The 19,437-nt window shown below is 39.1% G+C and overlaps 1 protein-coding gene across 14 annotated transcripts in view; it reads left to right on the forward strand.

Moving 5' to 3' along the window:
* The window catches only part of RNF38 (ring finger protein 38), a 144,251-nt gene that overhangs the window by 93,230 nt on the left and 31,584 nt on the right, over nucleotides 1-19,437 (forward strand). For all 14 annotated transcript variants that reach the window (XM_050762153.1, XM_050762154.1, XM_050762156.1 and 11 more), the window contains 2 exons: nucleotides 13,069-13,262; nucleotides 17,246-17,459. In XM_050762153.1, the coding sequence (XP_050618110.1) occupies nucleotides 13,156-13,262; nucleotides 17,246-17,459 (321 nt within the window). In that variant the 5' untranslated portion in view covers nucleotides 13,069-13,155. The remainder of the gene's footprint in view (nucleotides 1-13,068; nucleotides 13,263-17,245; nucleotides 17,460-19,437) is intronic.

The following is a 19,437-nucleotide window of genomic DNA, read 5'->3' on the forward strand; positions in this document are numbered from 1 at the left end:
AGATACTGATACCTTCAGCTAGTTGATACCTTTTAAATAGGGTATAATTTGTTAGTTCCAGTTATGCTTCTTATCCTTAAAACCTTAGTTAACCACATGCAAAGGAAAACCTACCCAGCCATCTGATGTCACAAAATTATTGCCTTAATGTGTTATGCTTTCTTCTTCTTGGCTTTCTCCTCAAGTACCTTCTCTCTCAATCCTTTTACTTTTCCTTCTTTTTAGAATCATCTGTTTTAAACAGATTTACCTGTGTTTTCATTTTTTTCTTAAGGCATCATCTCTGCTTCCTTCAAACTCCTGTCTTTTCTGAGGACATCAGCCTTCTCTAGGAGTAAAGAAGTGAATTGATCCCCTCCCCCTGCCGCATGAGGAGTTGGGTGTGTGGCTAGTAAAGTGGCCATATGGGAGAAAAAATGTGTTGCTACTCTTCCTGGATTCTTACTGTTGTTTTAACCTCCAGTCTTTTTGAACAAAAAAAGTTACCCTGTTTTTGAGCCTTTTTTGGTCAGTCATCTCTATTATTTATCAGTTGTCATTGTCCTTGTGTATTACAAATTTTTACATTTTGCTTCTCATATTTGCTTGCTTTCTATTCCTTCTAGTCAAGACTTCTTTTTAATTGCCAAAAATTCTGGGTTTTCTTTTAAATTTTACATGCTTTATTTGTGAAATAAGTAAATATTTGTGAAATATTTCATATATGCATTTTAGAAAATATAAAGCAGACACCTATATAATAATAAGACTATCTAGTGTAAGAAACCAGTCATTACCAATACTTTTGAAGCCCCCATATGACCCTCCGTGTTACATCCCATACTTGTGCCTCAGGTACATCTCTCTTCAGTATCCTTTTGCTTTTCTGTATGGTTTTACCATATAAAATATCCCTTGATATTATACTGTTTAATTTTGCTTGTTTCTGAACTTAGTATAAATGATGTCACACTTTGTATACTTTGAAAAAAATTCGTCCCTACTAGTGCATCTGCCTGTATACTTCATTTATTTTATTGTTTTTAGTTGTCTATTATATGAATATACTGCAGCTCATCTCCTTTCTTTTTGCTTGACATTTGGGTAGTTTCCTGGTTTGTTTGTTTGTTTTTACTGTTATTTCAAGTAGTGCTTCCAGGAGTATTTTGTATGTGCTTCCCAGTGCACATTTGGTTGGTGTTTTAAGGTTTCTGTGAAAGTGATGGCTTTGTGTACTCATTGCCCACAGAAGAGGTATAAGTGTAGGCTCATTTGCATCTCTATAAAAACCCATATTTAAAATTAGAATCTTAAAGTGCTTCATACAATCTTTTAAACATTTTAAAATTAATGTATACTTAACACAAAATTTACCTTTTTAGCATATAGGTTTGTGAATTTTGACAAATGCATACAGATACGGAGTCACCACCACAATGAATAATAAAATAGTTTCATCACCCCCCAAAATTCAGTCATGTCTCTGCTGTCAACCCCTATCTTAAAGTTTTAAAATTAGCCATGTCTTTACTATCAATGGATTCAATGGTTGTGATTGAAGATAGTAAGTTTTCAAAAGGTAATTAAGTACATGGTGAGATAATTTTATATCTGGCACAACCATTAATTTCAGGGGTGTTTGTGGTATCTTAATGACTGCTATTTTGTGGTGTCTTAATGACTGCTTTTATTTTGTAAATTTGTTAATAGAAAGGGGTCCCGGCCGGGCGTGGTGGCTCAAGCCTGTAATCCCAGCACTTTCGGTGGCCGAGACGGGCGGATCACGAGGTCAGGAGATTGAGACCATCCTGGCTAACACGGTGAAACCCCATCTCTACTAAAAAAATACGAAAAACTAGCCGGGCGAGGTGGCTGGCGCCTGTAATCCCAGCTACTCGGGAGGCTGAGGCAGGAGAATGGCGTAAACTCGGGAGGTGGAGCTTGCAGTGAGCCGAGATCGCGCCACTGCACTCCAGCCTGGGTGACAGAGCGAGACTCCGTCTCAAAAAAAAAAAAAAAGAAAAGAAAAAGAAAGGGGTCCCGATCCAGACCCCAAGAGAGGGTTATTAGATCTCGTGCTAGAAAGAATTTGAGGTGAATTCCATAGAATAAAGTGAAAGCAAGTTTATTAAGAAAGTAAAGGAATAAAGAATAGCTACGCCCTAGGCAGAGCAGCCTTGAGGCCTGCTGGTTTCCCATTTTTACGGTTATTTCTTGATTATGTGTTAAACATGGGGTGGATTATTCATGCCTCGTTTTTAGACCACATAGGGGTTCCCATGCCATGGCTCACACCTGTAATCCCAGCAATTTGGGAGGCCAAGGTGGGTGGATCACTTGAGGTCAGCAATTCGAGACCAGCCTGGCCAACATGGTGAAACCCCGTCTCTACTAAAAATACAAAAATTAACCAGGCATGGTGGTTCTCACCCGTGGTCCCAGTTACTCAAGAGGCTGAGGCACAAGAATTGCTTGAATCCGGGAGGCAGAGGTTGCAGTGAGCTGAGATTGTGCCACTGCACTCCAGCCTGTGCAACAGAGCAAGACTACCTCTCAAAAAATAAAAATAGACCATATCGGGTAACTTCCTGACATTGTCATGACATTTGTAAACTGTCATGGTGCTGCTGGGAGTGTAGCAGTGAGGAAGACCAGAGGTCACTCTCATCGCCATCTTGGTTTTGGTGGGTTTTAGCCGGCTTCTTTACTGCAGCCTGTTAATGTCAGCAAGGTCTTGTATCTTGTGCTGACCTCCTATCTCATCCTGTGACTCAGAATGCCTAACTTTCTGGGACTGCAGCCCAGCAGATCTCAGTCTTATTTTACCTCGCCCCTGTTCAATATGGAGGCACTCTGGTTCAAACACCTCAACAAATTTACTAAAGTTAAATTAGGTGAATTAAAATTTGAAAAGCTGTACACATAGAGAAATATGCCAGGTTTCTGAAAGAGAAAACAAATTATTATGAAAATATCTATATTCTGGCAAATTTGTAGACTTAATGAAATTTCCACCCAAAATATCAGCAGAATTTTGTTTCTAGAACTTTCAGAATTATTTTTAAATTCATATGGAAGATTATTGAAGAAAAGGGGGAAAATTTTTTGTGAAAATTGTCATAAGGGGAGAATATGCCATAAGAGATAGCAAATCATATTAGAAAGAATTAGCTCTGTCAGAGACCTCTGTGTTGGTATTAGATTGGTGCAAAAGTAATTCTGGTTTCAGACCGTGAATTTTAAATCATCATAGTTAGGCTCAAACACATCTTTATTATGGGAACCATTACAATCAACACATTTTTACCAACGATAAATAAGTTTGTTTATTCTGATAGCATAAAAATCACTGCTTCAGGATTGGACGAATTCTTGGAAAGTATTTTCTGCATCCTGCTGGTTGTAGAAGCCTTTTCTCAGCAAAAAGTTGGTTGTCGAGATGCTTGAAGAAGTGGTAGTTGGTTGGCGAGAGGTCAGCTAAATATGGCAGATGAGGCAAAACTTTGTAACCCAATTTGTTCAATTTTTGAAGCGTTGATTGTGCAACGTGCACGAATTGGGCAAGAAGAATTGGGCCCTTTCTGTTGACCAATGCTGGCTGCAGGCATTGTAGTTTTTGGTGCACGTCATCGATTTGCTGAGCATACTTCTCAGATGTAATGATTTTACAGAGATTCGGAAAGCTGTAGTGACTGGGCACAGTACAGTGGCTCAGGAGGCTGAGGCAGGAGAATCGCTTGAACTCGGGAGGCAGAGGTCACAGTGAGCTGAGATCACGCCATTGCACTCCAGCCTGAATGACAAGAGCGAAATTCTTGTCTCCAAAAAAAAAAAAAAAAATGTAGTGGATCAGACCAGCAGCAGACCACCAAACAGTGACCGTGACCTCTTTTTGGTGCAAGTTTGGCTTTGGGAAGTGATTTGGAGCTGCTTCTTGGTCCAACCACTGAGGTGGTTATCACTGGTTGTTGTATAAAATCCACTTTTTGTCTCCTATCAAAATCTGATCAAGAAATGGTATCTTGGTCTTGTGTAGAATAAGGGAAGATGACACTTCAAAACCATTTTTTTTTTTAAATTTAAATTTTCAGTTAGCTCACGTGGCGCCCACTTACCGAGCTTTTTCACTTTTCCAATTTGATTCAAATGCCAACCGGCCATACCATAGAACAGTTCACATTGAGTTCTTCGGCAACTTCGCATGTAGTTGTAAGAGGATCAGCTAGTTCGATGATTGCTCTCAATTGGTCATTGTCAACTTCTGATGGCGGGCCACACTCCTCATCTTCAAGGCTCTCGCCTCCTTTGCAAAACTTATGGAACCACCAGTGCACCATATATTCGTTAGCAGTTCCTGGGCCAAATGCATTGTCGATGTTGCCAGTTGTCTCTGCTGCTTTATGACCCACCTTGAACTAAAATAAGAAAATTGCTTGAGTTTGCTTTTTGTCTAACATCATTTCCCTAGTCTAAAATAAACATAAACAGCAAGTAATAAGTCATTAATAAAGAACATAAAGTGAGACATTCCCATTAAAATGATATGTAACATAGCCACATTTATTTTAGAATGTATTCTGATACCAAATGGCACATTCCAACAATGCATAAACTGCAATTATTTTTGCACTCACCTAATACATCTGGTGGATATTTTTCAGCCCCTTATCCTGCACCTTGAAACCCCCTTCCACTGGCCTCCATCACACTCCACCCTCCTTTCCTAATCAAGTACCCAGCATTAAATGTTGGTGATTCTTAGGGTTCAGTATTGGGCCTTGTTTTCATTACATAAACTTTTGAGGGGCAATTTTGTCTCCGTCTGCAGTTTCATGAACTATGATCTGTCTATATACCAACACTCCTAAATTTATATTCCTATCCTCTGAGCTTCAGCTGTTTACAGAACACCTCCAGGTGGGGTATCTCTCAAAGGATCTGTTGATTTCAGGTTGTGATAGTATCTTTCCTGTTTTCAATGGTTTAATGTTTATACTTTAGATTTTTTATTTTAGCCTCTTATCTACAATTATAGCTTAAAATTATTATAGTTACAGATACATGAGTAGAATCTAGTACTCTGGTAGAAATATAGTGATAACTACAATTGTAGCATCAAGCTAAATTAGTTTTTGTGAACCAATGATGTTTTGTGTAATTAGGAATTGTGAAAAATACAGTATATAACATCACCAGTCTTGTTACTCAAATACTAGCCATGTAGGCCTCCTTCGACTTAGGAAACCGCTTTATTTACAGTTCCTGTGTTTTGGTGTACTAGCAGTTATAGCCAATGATAGGAAAATACCGTATTGCTATTCATTATGATATGATTGCAATATGTTATACTACTTGAGTGCTTTTCTGAGCAGTCACTGCATATCAGACTGTTATTTTCTTTGGGCTTCCATTAAAAAAAAACACAAACTTGGATCATATCAAAGAGCAAAATTTGTTTGTTTCTGCATGTTTATGGTAACTTTTGAAAACAACATTCAAACCCTCTTTTTTTCTTCTATGTCTGCAAGTAAAATAACATTTCAGGAGAATATATTAGTTGTCTGGTTGAGAGATTGGATTTCATTGCAAAATTGTGATCTGAGGAGTATAAGAGTTATACATCAAATGAAAGTCCTATGTGAGATAAGACGGTACATTGTGTAGTTCAAGGCAGTATGTTTACTGAACTGCCTTAAAAAGTTTCAGTTTCACTAATAGAAACACATTTTAGGCCGGACGCGGTGGCTCATGCCTATAATCTCAGCACTTTGGGAGGCTGAGGTAGGCAGATCATGAGGTCAAGAGATAAGAGACCATCTTGTCTGACATGATGAAACCCTGTCTCTACTAAAAATACAAAAATTGGCTGGCACACGCCTGTAGTCCCAGCTACTTGGGAGGCTGAGGCAGGAGAATTGCCTGAACCCAGGAGGCGGAGGTTGCAGTGAGCCAAGATCGCGCCACTGCACTCCAGCCTGGCAACAGAGTGAGACTGTCTCAACAACAGAAAAACACGTTGTACATATTATCTGGACATAGTTTAAAAATAAAATCCTCAGCTTGTGGAGAATAAAATGAGGTAATGTTAGAAGTCATTTTGTAAACTATTATGTGATCCAAATATAAAATTATTAATTTTCTGCTTTCCCCAGCTTATATCCATCTTCTGCAAAACAAAAAAGGATCTTGTCTTAATTTTTTAGTAACAAGTTGCTTATATAGAGTGTTGATTTCTAAGTGTTTTCACATTTATTTAAAATGAATAAAATTTAGTGAGAGTTTGCTCTTCCTGGGCCCTTTGCATTTAACTGCTTTTCCTTAGTTGTGGAATAAGAAACTTCATTTTTGTTAAAGATAATTAAGGCAAGTAGAGAAAGTCTGGGAGTTTAAAGGAGAATTGAAGATTCTTAACTAATGCTGTGCTTATTTGTAAATTTAAGGTGAAGAGTAGTCCTGACTGATTAGAAAGAGGACCAGGTTCTTGAGAAATTCCATTCCCCTACACAGGTTTCCTCTTTGCTGCTTTGGGAAGGAAGTCCTTAGGGCTCCCTAGTGGTTGCCGTTAGAGGCACATTGTAGTCACTGAGTAGAACTTGGAACCTGTTTCTGTTTGGGAAAAGTTTGTCTGGCTCAGCATCTCCTATTGTCTCTAAGACTTGCTGATATATATAAACCCAAGATATATGTTACATATAAAATTGTTTTTCTTTAGCCTTTAATGACTTCTGACTTGTTCATCTGGAATTATGGAATGCATTCTTATGCCTGCCTCAGGTTCATTTCACTTCTGTTGATGTTTTGGTAATAAAAATGGTTTGGTGTTAATAGAGGTGTACTCCAAGACTCATTTTTATCAGATTTAATGCTAAGCATAAAACCTGCCTTTCCTTCCTTCCTCCCATTGTGACCTCTTTTACCTCCCTTGATCCCTAAATCTGTAGCAGTGTTCTATATTGTAATATCTGTACAACGTTCTATATTATTAAATAATAGAGACAGTACTTGTACCAGATTTGAATCAACATCTTATGAATTTTAAGTTGTCAATACTTGGTACTTTGAAAAGTTGGTGTGCTGGCCCAGAAGCAGCAAGGAGAGGAGGGAAAGAACTTCTCTGCCTGATAATTCAAAATCTAAATTATCCAAGCATCATCACTTGGGATAATAGTAGAAATGACAGTTGATGGACCCCTGGTCCAGACTTTCTGAATTAGAGACTGGGGAGTGGGGCCAGCAATCTGGTGTTTCTGAAGCATGTAAAGGTTTGAGAACTACTGGCGTAGGTATTAATGGAAAAACCCAACTCTGTAAAAATGTTTTAAAGAGGTTTATTCTGAAACAATATGAGTGGCCATGGCCTGGGAAACAGTCTCAAGAGGTCCCAAGGAAATGTGCCCACTAAAGTTGAATTACAGTTTTAGGGAGGCAGGAGTTACAAAGTCATAAATCAATACATAGAAGGTATACATTGTTTCAGACTGAAAAGACACGGAATATCTTGAAGTGGGGTCTTAAAGATTTTAGGTGGATTCAGAGATGAGATTCTTTAATTTGCAGTTGGTTGAAAGAGTAAAGCTTTGTCTAAAAATTTGGATTCAGCAGAAGGGAATCTTATAAAAAAGTCTGTTAACCAGTACACTGGGTTAGAGTGACCTGTAGGGGTGTGTGAGTTAACCCTTGTCTGGCTTGGTCTTAGGTCCTGTTTTTAATTTGGTATTTTATTGTCACAAAGAGTCCATTCTGTTAGGTCCTATAATTTCTATTTTAACATTAATGCTGGTCAGTTTTGCCCAAACTCCAAAAGCAGGGGATGGAGAGAGACAATGAGGTGTATCTAGCCTGCCTTTCTGTCAAGGCCAAGAACTCAATTTTTCTAGTTTCTCTGGGGTCTCTGTAATCAAGAGAGAATCAGTTCAGTCATTTGGGGGGATTTTATTTTTAGTTTACAAAAGCAGTGGGCATATCCTTCCAGAATCAGCTTTGTATTTACTCATGTAAAGAGTCCTTGTGGTAGCATAGTTCTGGATGAGTTTTTATATTTTTACGTTTAGAGGTTCACAGACAGCATAGATTGTGAAAATCTGAACCCCAAATATGGTGTGAGGAGTGAACCAGAGTTTGAGTTCTCACGAGAGAAACCCACTTCCACTCAAAGTCAACACAGAACAGACATTTCCTTGTTAACGTTTCCTTCTCTTTTCCACTGGGATGACTCTTTCTTGTCTTCCTTTTTATTTTAAGTGTACTACTTAGGAAGTTTTGACTACTTCATGTAGGGGTCTCAGTCATAAGGCCTTATCTTCTGTTCCTCCTGAGAGCATCAGAAATACAAATTTGGTTTTCAGTTTTCCTCAGTTTGTGAGTCATGGATGATTTCCCTTTTTCCCCCTGCATTTATTTAGCAATGCATTTAAAAGTATGTTTGTTAGCCAGGCGTAGTGACTCACACCTGTAATCCCAGCATTGTGGGAGGCCAAGGTGGAAGGATTTCTTGAGCCCAGCAGTTTGAGACCAAACTGGGCAATATAGTGAGACCTCGTATCTCCAAAAAAATTTTTTAATTAGCTGGTCATGGTGGTGTGCACCTGTAGTCCCAGCTTCTTGGGAGGCTTAGGTGAGAGGATCTCTCTAGCCTGGGATGTGGAGGTTGCAGTGAGCTAAGATTGTGCTACTGCACTCCAGCCTCAGTGACAGAGCGAGACTGTCTTAAAAAAAAAAAAAAAAAAAAAAAAAAAGCCGAGTGCAGTGGCTCACGCCTGTAATCCCAGCACTTTGGGAGGCCAAGGCGGGTGGATCACCTGAGGTCGGGAGTTCGAGACCAGCCTGACCAAGGTGGAGAAACCCCATCTCTACTAAAAATGCAAAATTAGCAGGGTGTGGTGGTGCATACCTGTAATCTCAGCTACTCAGGAGGCTGAGGCAAGAGAATCGCTTGAACCTGGGAGGGGGAGGTTGCAGTGAGCCGAGATCCTGCCATTGCACTCCAGCCTGGGCAACAAAAGCAAAACTCCGTCTCAAAAAACAAAAAAGTATGTTTGTTATGTTTAAGCCATTATTTTTAGATTTTTGTATTTTGATTTTCACTAAATGTCCATGATTTTATCACCAAGAAACTTTTAGAGTTTACGTTAACAAAGTTTATACTTACATTCTATTCTGTGACTACAGTAGTGATCTTTCATGCCTTATCCTCGATTGATTTTAACTATCAAAAACCAGTAAACACTTCGCATCATGTTAGGAACATCCATGTATTTACTCATTGCAGAACCAAGAGCATGTTTGGCCCATGGAGAAGTGAATGTAATCTTCTGACTACCCATTTCATTCAAAGAATGCTTTAGATGACAAGGTCAGATGAATTTGCATTCCTCATTGACTTTCCTGGACTGATTGTCTTTTGTATATTTTTTTATTACAAAGAGCCATCTGCTTAAATTTTATTAATAACTTCCAAGTTCTCAGTCATACATTTTGATTCTATTTAGGGCATTTTTCTCAGAGCCCTCTGACTTCTTGTTCTAATGTGGAATGATGAATTTCCAAACTTGCTACCATTCCTGGAATTTCATTTCAGTGTACTCTCTGGCTTACTTCTGTCATTTATTGGATGTTGTGTAATAGCTTCAAATAAGAGAGGGAATGTTGTGAGCACACATCAAGTGATTTTCTGCTATGCGAGGAGCACCTTTGGGTCTTGATATATCTGACAAAAGTTGTGTTTTATGCTTCCACGCTAGATTAATAGTGTGATTGGAGTATGAAATTCTAGGTTCAATATTCGTTTCCCTCAGAGAACTTTTAGCATCTGTTTTTGCTATGGGAAGTCTGATGTTAATCTAATTCTTAGTTATTTGTAGGTTACTACCCCTTCCCTTTTCTGGAAACTGTGAGAATTTCTTTGAAGTTCCTTAGAGTACTAAAATTGATAAGGGAAGTGATGAAATCATATTGCATATAGCAAACTACTTTTTAATGTTTTCCTGTCTTTAGTCATTGTGGTTTCCTATGACTTTGAGTTAGAAAGTAAACTTACTGGCCCGGCGCAATGGCTCACACTTGTAATCCCAACACTTTGGGAGGCCAAGGCAGTCAGATCACCTGAAGTCGAGAGTCAAGACCATCCTGACCAACACGGAGAAACCCTGTCTCTACTAAAAATAGAAAATTTGCCAGGCATGGTGGTGCATGCTTGTAATCCCAGCTGCTCGGGAGGCTGAGGCAGGAGAATCACTTGAACCGGGAAGCAGACAGAGGTTGCGGTGAGCCGAGATCAGGCCACTGCACTCTAGCCTGGACAACAAGAGCGAAACTCCCTCTCAAAAAGAAAAAAAAAAAAAAGGAAAGGAAAAAGAAAAAGAAAAGTAGTACTCTAATGAATAGCTCCCTTCACTTCCCATTCTTTGTCTTTCACCATCCAGCACAAAGAGAAGTGATGGTAACTTTTCACAGTCACTTTTCCTTACCTCTACTTTTAAAAGCTTTGCATGTCTTGTAAAATAACATTTTTAGCCCACAATTTGAACATCACTGAAAATACATAAAGGTTTATAACCTAAGGGCTTTCTCTGGTCATTTGACATTTATCATGAGGATCTGTAGCATTCTCCTCCATTTTAGGTAGTGAATTTTTAGAATTCAAAGTTCTGTGTCTTAGCTTACATTAGGCTTTTCAGGGTAGGATATGCAATGTGGGATATGTATGAAAAGCTAATGATCATGATTGGTTACTAGCATTTTGTTTTTAAAAAGTCAGTGTTAAGCTGGGCACGGTGGCTCACGCCTGTAATCCCAGGACTTTAGGAAGCCGAGGTGGGTGGATCATGAGGTCAGGAGATCAAGACCATCCTGGCTAACAAGTTGAAACCCTGTCTCTACTAAAAATACAAAAAATTAGCTGGGCATGGTGGCATGCGCCTGTGGTCCCAGCTACTTGGGAGGCTGAGGCAGGAGAACCACTTGAACCCCAGGAGGCGGAGCTTGCAGTGAGCTGAGATCACTGAACTCCAACCTGGGCGACAGAGCGAGATGTCTAAAAAAAAAAAAAAGTCAGTGTTAATCAAATCTGTTTTCACCAGTTGTGGAGCCAGCCTGTTTCTGGGGCTCATGTAGTTCATGTGCAGGTTTGTCAGGTCTTGATTGTTCTACCTTTTTTTAAAATGGAATATTTAAATTTCAGTGGTTAATTTACCATTTTTTTAAGTTTTAGGATTATCAGAACATAAGAACTAACTTTCTCACTGAAATCAAAGGATGAAAATAAGTGTACTTTTACTAGATTAGTTGGTGGTTCCTTACCCAAAGATTGAACCAACCACGGGTGGGAAGTATTCAGAAAAAGTGAAATAAAAGTAACAATACAACAATACAGAATAATACAAATTTTAAAATACAGTATAACAGCTATTTATAAAACATTTACATTGTATTGTGTTGATATTAAGTGATATAGAGATTTAAAGTGTATGGGAGAATGTGTGTACGTTATATGCAAATACAACACCATTTTATATCAGGGACTTGAGCGTCTTAAGATTTTGGTATGGGGGAGTGGTTCTCTGGAACCACCTCCCTAGGATACTGAGGGACGACTGTACAATTAAATCTAGGGAGAAAATAAGGTTAGTATGGTGGTAGGAAAGTTAGAACAGCACGCTTTTGTATTTTGTATTTTAATTATAATGATAATAAAATTGATTATAATATCTCCTAAATGTAGAAGGGAAATGACATGGTTTTTGGAATACCTCTGCTAAGTAATTTGGAATGATCAAATGTAGCCATTTACCAATTTAAGCTTCATTCCTTTCAGCTTAAATAATCAGTTCTGATTTATATGCTTATCTAAAATTTAACACTAATTTGTAATCCCATATACTTTTACAATGTTTTAAGATGATTTTTATGGTAGCTGCAGGTACTAATTATTTTGTAACCAAAAGTACTGTAATGCCCAACTAATTAGAACTTGCAGTAATAGATTGGAGGTAGACGTTCTATTAGAAAACACAGCCTTATCAAATTTTCAGTTAATTTGTAGCTTTGATAGTTTTGGGTAGACTCATTTGGGAAATTGAGTCAGGTGGAGAACCCTGGACTATTAATGCAATTAAGTGATCCATATCAGTTTTGTAGCTAGTAAGCCCATGCTGGGACCCTTGAAAACTTTAAAGTACTTCTGAACTGCTGTGATATTCTAGTTAAGAACCGATGATGTAAATCTGCTATTACTTTATCTGTCTAATATAAATCTTACTTTATCCGTGTAACTCCCCCCCCCCTTTTTTTTTTTTTGAGATAGTCTCTTGTCGCCCAGGCTGGAGTGCAATGGCCTGATCTCAGCTCACAACAACCTCCGCCTCCTGGGTTCAAGCAATTCTCCTGCTTCAATTTCCCAAGTAGCTGGGATTACAGGCATGCACAACCACACCCAGCTAATTTTTGTATTTTTAGTAGAGATGGGGTTTCACCATGTTGGCCAGGCTGGTCTCAAACTCCTGACCTCCAGTGATTACCCGCCTCAGCCTCCCAAAGTGCTGGGATTACAGGTGCAAGCCACCGTGTCCGGCCCCACGTAGCTCTCTTTAAAGAAAATAAGTATAGTGGCCTAAACAGGTATAAGGAGGGAGAGGAGTGTGATTTAGAATCAAATCGAGGACCTACTCAAGTTATATCTCCTACTAAGCTGAACTCACAGCTGAAAATTGATGCCTTATTGATGGGAGATTGTAGTGTAGTGTAGTGTAATTTTTCAGGTGATTTGAGAATTTAAAGAGAAGGTTAAGTACTTCACAAAAGTTTTATTATCCTGTTATATACCCTATATGTGGTTACCTCATTTGCCTTAGAATGAGTTTTCAAAAACAAAGTTCATTTTTCACTTGATACCATTTACTGTGCATCTCCCTCCCCTGTTCCACCCCATCCCAGCATTTTAAAAAGGTTTTAAATTTTAATTGATAGCATATATTTTTGCCCTGCTTTACATTTTTTAGATTTCAGGTTAAGTACATCTTAACCTGTACATATGCAGTAATGTGAAATCCTGAAAAGGTCTTACTCAGTTGATCCATTTTGTTGCATTGGCAGAGTGAAGATAGTCCAAGTCCCAAGAGACAGCGCCTCTCTCATTCAGTCTTTGATTATACATCAGCATCACCAGCTCCCTCACCACCAATGCGACCATGGGAGATGACATCAAATAGGCAGCCCCCTTCAGTTCGACCAAGCCAACATCACTTCTCAGGGGAACGATGCAACACACCTGCACGCAACAGAAGAAGGTTAGTTGATTACAATTTATTTCTTAAGTTTTCTTCCATTGGTAGATTTGTGAGTATATTTAACATCAGAAAACATTTTTTCTGTAGGCATTTCATAAACACATCACCACACATACACGTATATTCACTTATGAAAAATAAAGTTGCTTAGATTTCCAGTAGGATGGAAGAGTTTATTTAGCTTATCATTGACAGATGAAGAAATGGAAAGAGGCTAAAATCATCCCTGCCGTTATATGTGAAATCAGCTACCTTATGGTACAGATTTTTGTGGACTAGCCTGCAATCTTGACTACTAGAAGACATATTTTGTAGTTCATAACTGTAAGGATACATGGAAATCTTAGAAATGAGCTACCCCTTTCCTACTCCATTCCTTTTCCTTCTGTATCCTGTAAGGCAATTAGGAGCTTAATTATGTTTCTTATATAACCATGGAGACTCGGCACAGTATTAGCTCATGCCTATAATCCCAACAGTTTGGGAAGCCAAGGTGGGAGGATCCCTTGAGGCCAGGAGTTCAAGACCAGCCTGGGCAACGTAGCAAGACACTGTCTCTACCAAAAAAAAAAAAATTTAGCTGAGGATGTTGGCGCACGTCTGTAGTCTAAGCTGAGACTGAGACAGGAGGATTTCTTGAGCCCAGGAGTGTGAGGCTGCAGTGAGCCTTAGCTATGATTGTTCATTGCATTCTAGCCTTGGTGACAGAATGAGACACTGTTTTTATTTAAAAAAACAAAAAACAACTGTGGAGCCTGTGGTATGAAAAGATGACTGAAGTTTAGTTCAACTTTTAGGCAATGGGATTTGGCCCTTGTCTTTTCATTCTAGAGGAGTGCATTTCTTCCTGAGTTTCTTCCTCATTAGTTGTTGCCGGAGGTCATGTATTTCTTATCCCAAGGAAATAGTGCATTGTGAGATACCTGTTTGCATGTCCAGGATCTTGAGTTAGGAAGGTGTTATGGACCAAATGTTTGTAACCCCCCCTCCCCAATTAACGTGTTGAAGCTGTAACTCTCAGTGTGTTTGTATTTGGAGATATGACCTCTAAGGAAGTGTAATTAACGTTAAATGAGGTCATAAGGTTAGGACCCTTACCCAGCAGGATTAATGTCCTTTAAGAAGGGATGCATGGGGCCAAAGGCGGAGTGGCGGCTCACGCCTGTTATCCCAGTACTTTGGGAGGTCAAGGTGGGCGAATCACGAGGTCAGGAGACCATCCTGGCCAACATGGTGAAGCCTCGTCTCTACTAAAATACAAAAAATTAGCCAGGTGTGGTGGCACATACCTGTAGTCCCAGCTACTCGGGAGGGGGAGGCTGAGGCAGGGGAATCGCTTGAACCCAGGAAGCGGAGCTTGCAGTGAGCCAAGATTGTGCCACTGCACTCTAGCCTGGTGACAGAGCAAGACTCCGTCTCAAAAAGAGATGTCAGGAAACTCATCCTCCATCATGTGAGGAGACAGTGAGATGTAGTTGTCTGCAAGAGCCAGGGAAAAGATCCCTCTCCAAAAACCGACTATGTTGGTACCTTGATTTCAAACTTCTAGGCTTTAAAACTTTGAGAAATTAAGTATCTGTTTAAGCCACCCAGTCTGCAATGTTTCATTATGGCAGCCTGAGCGGGCTAATACAGAAAGGATCTTAAAACCACCATTCTGTGTTCCAGCTGAGACAACATAAACCTGTCTCTGAGCCATATTCTGGTGAGACATTAAGACTTTTACATTACCCAGTACCTTATTAACCAATTACATGGGAATATTTTTTAAGATAGTATATGGCTATCAGGTAAATTATTTCATAGCTATTAAATATAATAAGCATGAGGAAGTATAGTTGTTTCAAAGTTAAGTCCTGAGTACCTGCTGTTAGTCTTTACCTATTTTATGGTGAATAAAACAAACGTACAGTTAAAAGGCAAGCCGGGCGTGGTGGCTCACACCTGTAATCCCAGCACTTTGGGAGGCCGAGGTGGGCGGATCACCTGAGATCAGGAGTTTGAGACCTGCCTGACCAACATGGTGAAACCCTGTCTGTACCCTAAATACAAAATTAGCCGGATGTGCATTGCACTCCAGCCTAGGCAACAAGAGCAAAACTCCGTCTCAAACAAAACAGAAACAAAAACAAAAGGCTAACAAGGCCAGGTGTGGTGGCTGATACGTGTAATCCCAGCGTTTGGGGAGGCCAAGGCAGGTGGATCACCTGAGGTCAGGAGTTCGAGACCAGCTTGGCCAACATGGTGAAACTGTCTTTACTAAAAATACAAAAAAAAATTAGCTGGACTTGGTGGCAGACATCTGTAATCCCAGCTACTTGGGAGTTTGAGGCAGGAGAATTGCTTGAACCTGGGAGGCGGAGGTCGTAGTGAGCGAAGAGATCGTGCCATTGCACTCCAGCCTGGGTGACAAGAGTGAAACAACGTCTCAAAAAAAAAAAAGTTTTTAGTCCTAAGGTGGAGGGCATCTTGAATTCAATATAATACAGTAAGTAGAGTTTGAAGCAAAAATGCAAAAAGCATTATATTTAAAATAAAGTTAGAAGAAACAATTAATGGAGCAAGAAGCTGGAGGGGCAATATCAAGAGCACCTTTGTGAGTTAATCTCATAAAGGAGTGTCCCTTGTTCTCTTAAGATTGGAGAATTAGGAGTAAGAAGAAACAGATTTAGAGGAACAGAGTGGGAAGATTAAGGAAAAAGTGACCAATCTCAGTAAAGAAAGTTGCTGAAATGACACTTGGAGCTCTTCCTAGAAGGGGAGATGTTTGACCTCCTTTGCCCAATGTAGAGTACAATTTTAATGAGGTAGGGTACTTTTTCAAGTTGTTTTTGTGCTGAGCCATTGTAAAAAGCAGTGGAGGTGAACTGTGTTTAGAGAAGTACAAAATGAAAGTTTAGTCATAATAAAATTTTTATTAAACTGTGTAGATGACTCGTACATGGAGAGTAAATGTGGCTTACTTCAGTAAGCAAATTCTCTCCCTCCCTCTGTCTTTTTTTTTTTAAGACATGGTCTCACTCTGTCGCCCAGGCTGGAGTGTAGTGGTGTGATCTCAGCTCACTACAGCCTCAGCTTTCCAGGCTTTAGGTGATTCTCCCACTTCAGCCACCCAGGTAGCTGGGACTACAGGTGCGCACCACCATGCCCGGCTAATTTTTTGTGTTTTGGGGTAGAAACAGGGTTTCACTGTGTTTCGCAGTCTGGTCTCGAACTCCTGGGCTCAAGGGATCCACCTGCCTCGGCTTCCCAAAGTGCTAGGATTACAGGCATGAGCCACTGCAACGGGACCAACAAACAAATTCTAATTTAAAATTCTATATAAATGTATATACCTTGTGTGTACCCCTAACAATTAAAAGTTTTATATATTCTTGGAATATTTATGTTGATACTATCAATCATATTCTCAATCATGTTCATTGCGTGTTTACCCAGTTTCTATTTGCAGTTGTCAGCAAATTATATGTTCTTTGGTTATTTCATGTTTTCTCTTCTCATTTTTTAAAAGTGTCATTTTGGCCATGTAGGAATTATGTCTTATGTATGTTTTAGCTAAATAGACAAAAAAGTGCCTATTAGGTATATGAGGAACACCGACAAGATATCTATAGATTAAAGTTCATTTTATTATAGTGTTTAAAAAGGGAGAAAATGGTAGGTTAAATTATATGAAATTGTTGATATTAGATTATTTTTTACTTATAAAAAGGGCAGTTTCATAGGATTCAAGAAAAAATTGTAGCTGGTGATTTCTAAATACTTTCAGAGATGAATACCAATATTGTTTGCTTTCATTATTTTATAAAACATATACCTTATGTTTAAATTTGTAAGTTTTTAGAGCTGATGGGGAATTTTAGCAGTTATTTAATACTAAAGCTTACCTTAGCATATACTATTGATATCAAAGAAAGACAATATAGAATCTTGATGGATCACAACAGTAAACATAATGACTTTCTTTTTGACGTTTATTACAGTCCTCCTGTCAGGCGCCAGAGAGGAAGAAGGGATCGTCTGTCTCGACATAATTCCATTAGTCAAGATGAAAACTATCACCATCTCCCTTATGCACAGCAGCAAGCAATAGAGGAGCCTCGAGCCTTCCACCCTCCGAATGTATCTCCCCGTCTGTTACATCCTGCTGCTCATCCACCCCAGCAGAATGCAGTCATGGTTGACATACATGATCAGGTACAGTAACAGAATGTCTTGCAAATACAGAAGCTGACATTTTGTGGCAGTTTCAGATTTTTTTTTTTTTGACTTTTTGTTGCAAATTTCTTTTAGTTTTACCTAAAATTAAGTTATTTAAGTTCCTTGTTCCTTTTAAGAATTGAGATTTAAATTCTACACAGCTTCCATAGAAGAAAGTTGAATTAGTATCAGCCCAGCAAGCTGGCTCATGCCTGTAATCCCAGCACTTTGGGAGGCTGAGGCAGGCGCATCACTTGAGCTTAGGCATTCGAGACCAGCCTAACACAGTGAAACCCCGTCTCTACCAAAAATACGAAAATTAGCTGGACGTGGTGGCACATGTTTGTGATCCCAGCTGATGCAGAAGAATCACTTGAACTCAGGAGGTGGAGGTTGCAGTGAGTTGAGATCGCACCATTGCACTCAGTGACAGAACGAGACTTCGTCTCAAAAAATTAAAAAAAAAAACAAGGTTATGAAAGCTTAGAATGAATTCATGTATGGTTGATTTGAAATTACTGATTTAAGATTAATAGGAAATAGCAGACAGCTGGTGGGTTGAGTATATATCCCTGTTTCCTCCTCTTCTAGTTTCTTCTGGAATAATTCAATAAGCAAGACAGTTGGGTACATCTTTGCTTATAGGTTTCCATAGGTCTCTAAGGAGATGACAGGTACAAGGCTACAATTCATTTTTCCCTTTTCTTCCTGCCAAGAACTGAGGGACTAGCTGAGGGGAGGGGTTGCCTATCTTCAGAGCCTGAGGATGAAGACCACAATTGCATGGTGGTCTTTTCTGTGGAGTTTCTGAGGTCAAAAAAAAAAAAAAAAGACATGTGTCTAAGCATGTCCTTATAAAAATTGCTGGATTTTAAGGATAAGGGGGAAATCTTGTGAGTTTATAAACCAAAAAAATTACCAGAGAAAGCTAATGAGAATAGGATCTCATTTTTCATCTGCACTAGATAATAATAAACCAAAACACATAGTGGCAAATTGAGAAAATATCTAGATACTCTTCTTATGCCAGGCATTTTTATTATGTTCATGAAACACTTAAAAATTGATCACATAGGAAACTTACATTATTTGTGGCCGTAACCTGATAAAAGTGTGGATATAAAATACTGGGGAAAAAAGAAAACAGTTGAAAAAAATGGAGGAAAGTGTTTACAGAGTCCCATTTTGTAAAACATAGTATGTATATGACTGTATATAGGACTCTGTGAACACAGAGAAAAATATAGAGAAATATATACTAGGCTTATGAGGTAAGGGCTAAAGTGAAGGAGGGGTGCTGGTTAGTGATGGAGCCAAAGAAACAAAAGACTGCATTTCAGAAAAGGCAAAGTCTCATTTATGTAGTAGTGTTACGTGTTGAATGTGTATATTGGAATATGAAAACATTACATATGTAAAAACCAGAACAACACAAGAATTAGAAATCCTGAGCAGACTAGTAGCCATGGCAGAAATTATAAAAGCATAACAAAATCTGTCTTTAAAATTAAAATTACATCTTGGGCTGGACGAAGTGGCCCACACCTGTAATCCCAGCACTTTGGGAGTCTGAAGCAGGTGGATCACCTGAGGCCCAGGAGTTTGAGACCAGCATGGCCGACATGGTGAAACCCTGTCTCTACTAAAAATACAAAAAAATTAGCCGGACGTGATGGCAGGCACGTGTAATCCCAGCTACTAGGGAGGCTGAGGCAGGAGAATCGCTTGAACCTGTGAGTTGGAGGTTCAGTGAGCCAAGATCGTGCCACTGCACTCCAGCCTGGGCGACGGAGCGAGACTCTGTCTCAAAAAAATAAAAAGATCTGAATTCTTGTCTAACCTTTAAAGGACTGCTAATTCCAATTTAAACTTTTCTAGATCATAGAAAAAGATAGCTTCCAAATATATTTTATGAAACTAGCACAACCTTAACAATGAAACTTCATAGACATTACAACAAAAGAAAGCTGTTGAC

This window comes from Macaca thibetana, chromosome 15 (assembly GCF_024542745.1).
Source record: "Macaca thibetana thibetana isolate TM-01 chromosome 15, ASM2454274v1, whole genome shotgun sequence".
Classification (NCBI taxonomy): Eukaryota; Metazoa; Chordata; class Mammalia; order Primates; family Cercopithecidae; genus Macaca; species Macaca thibetana.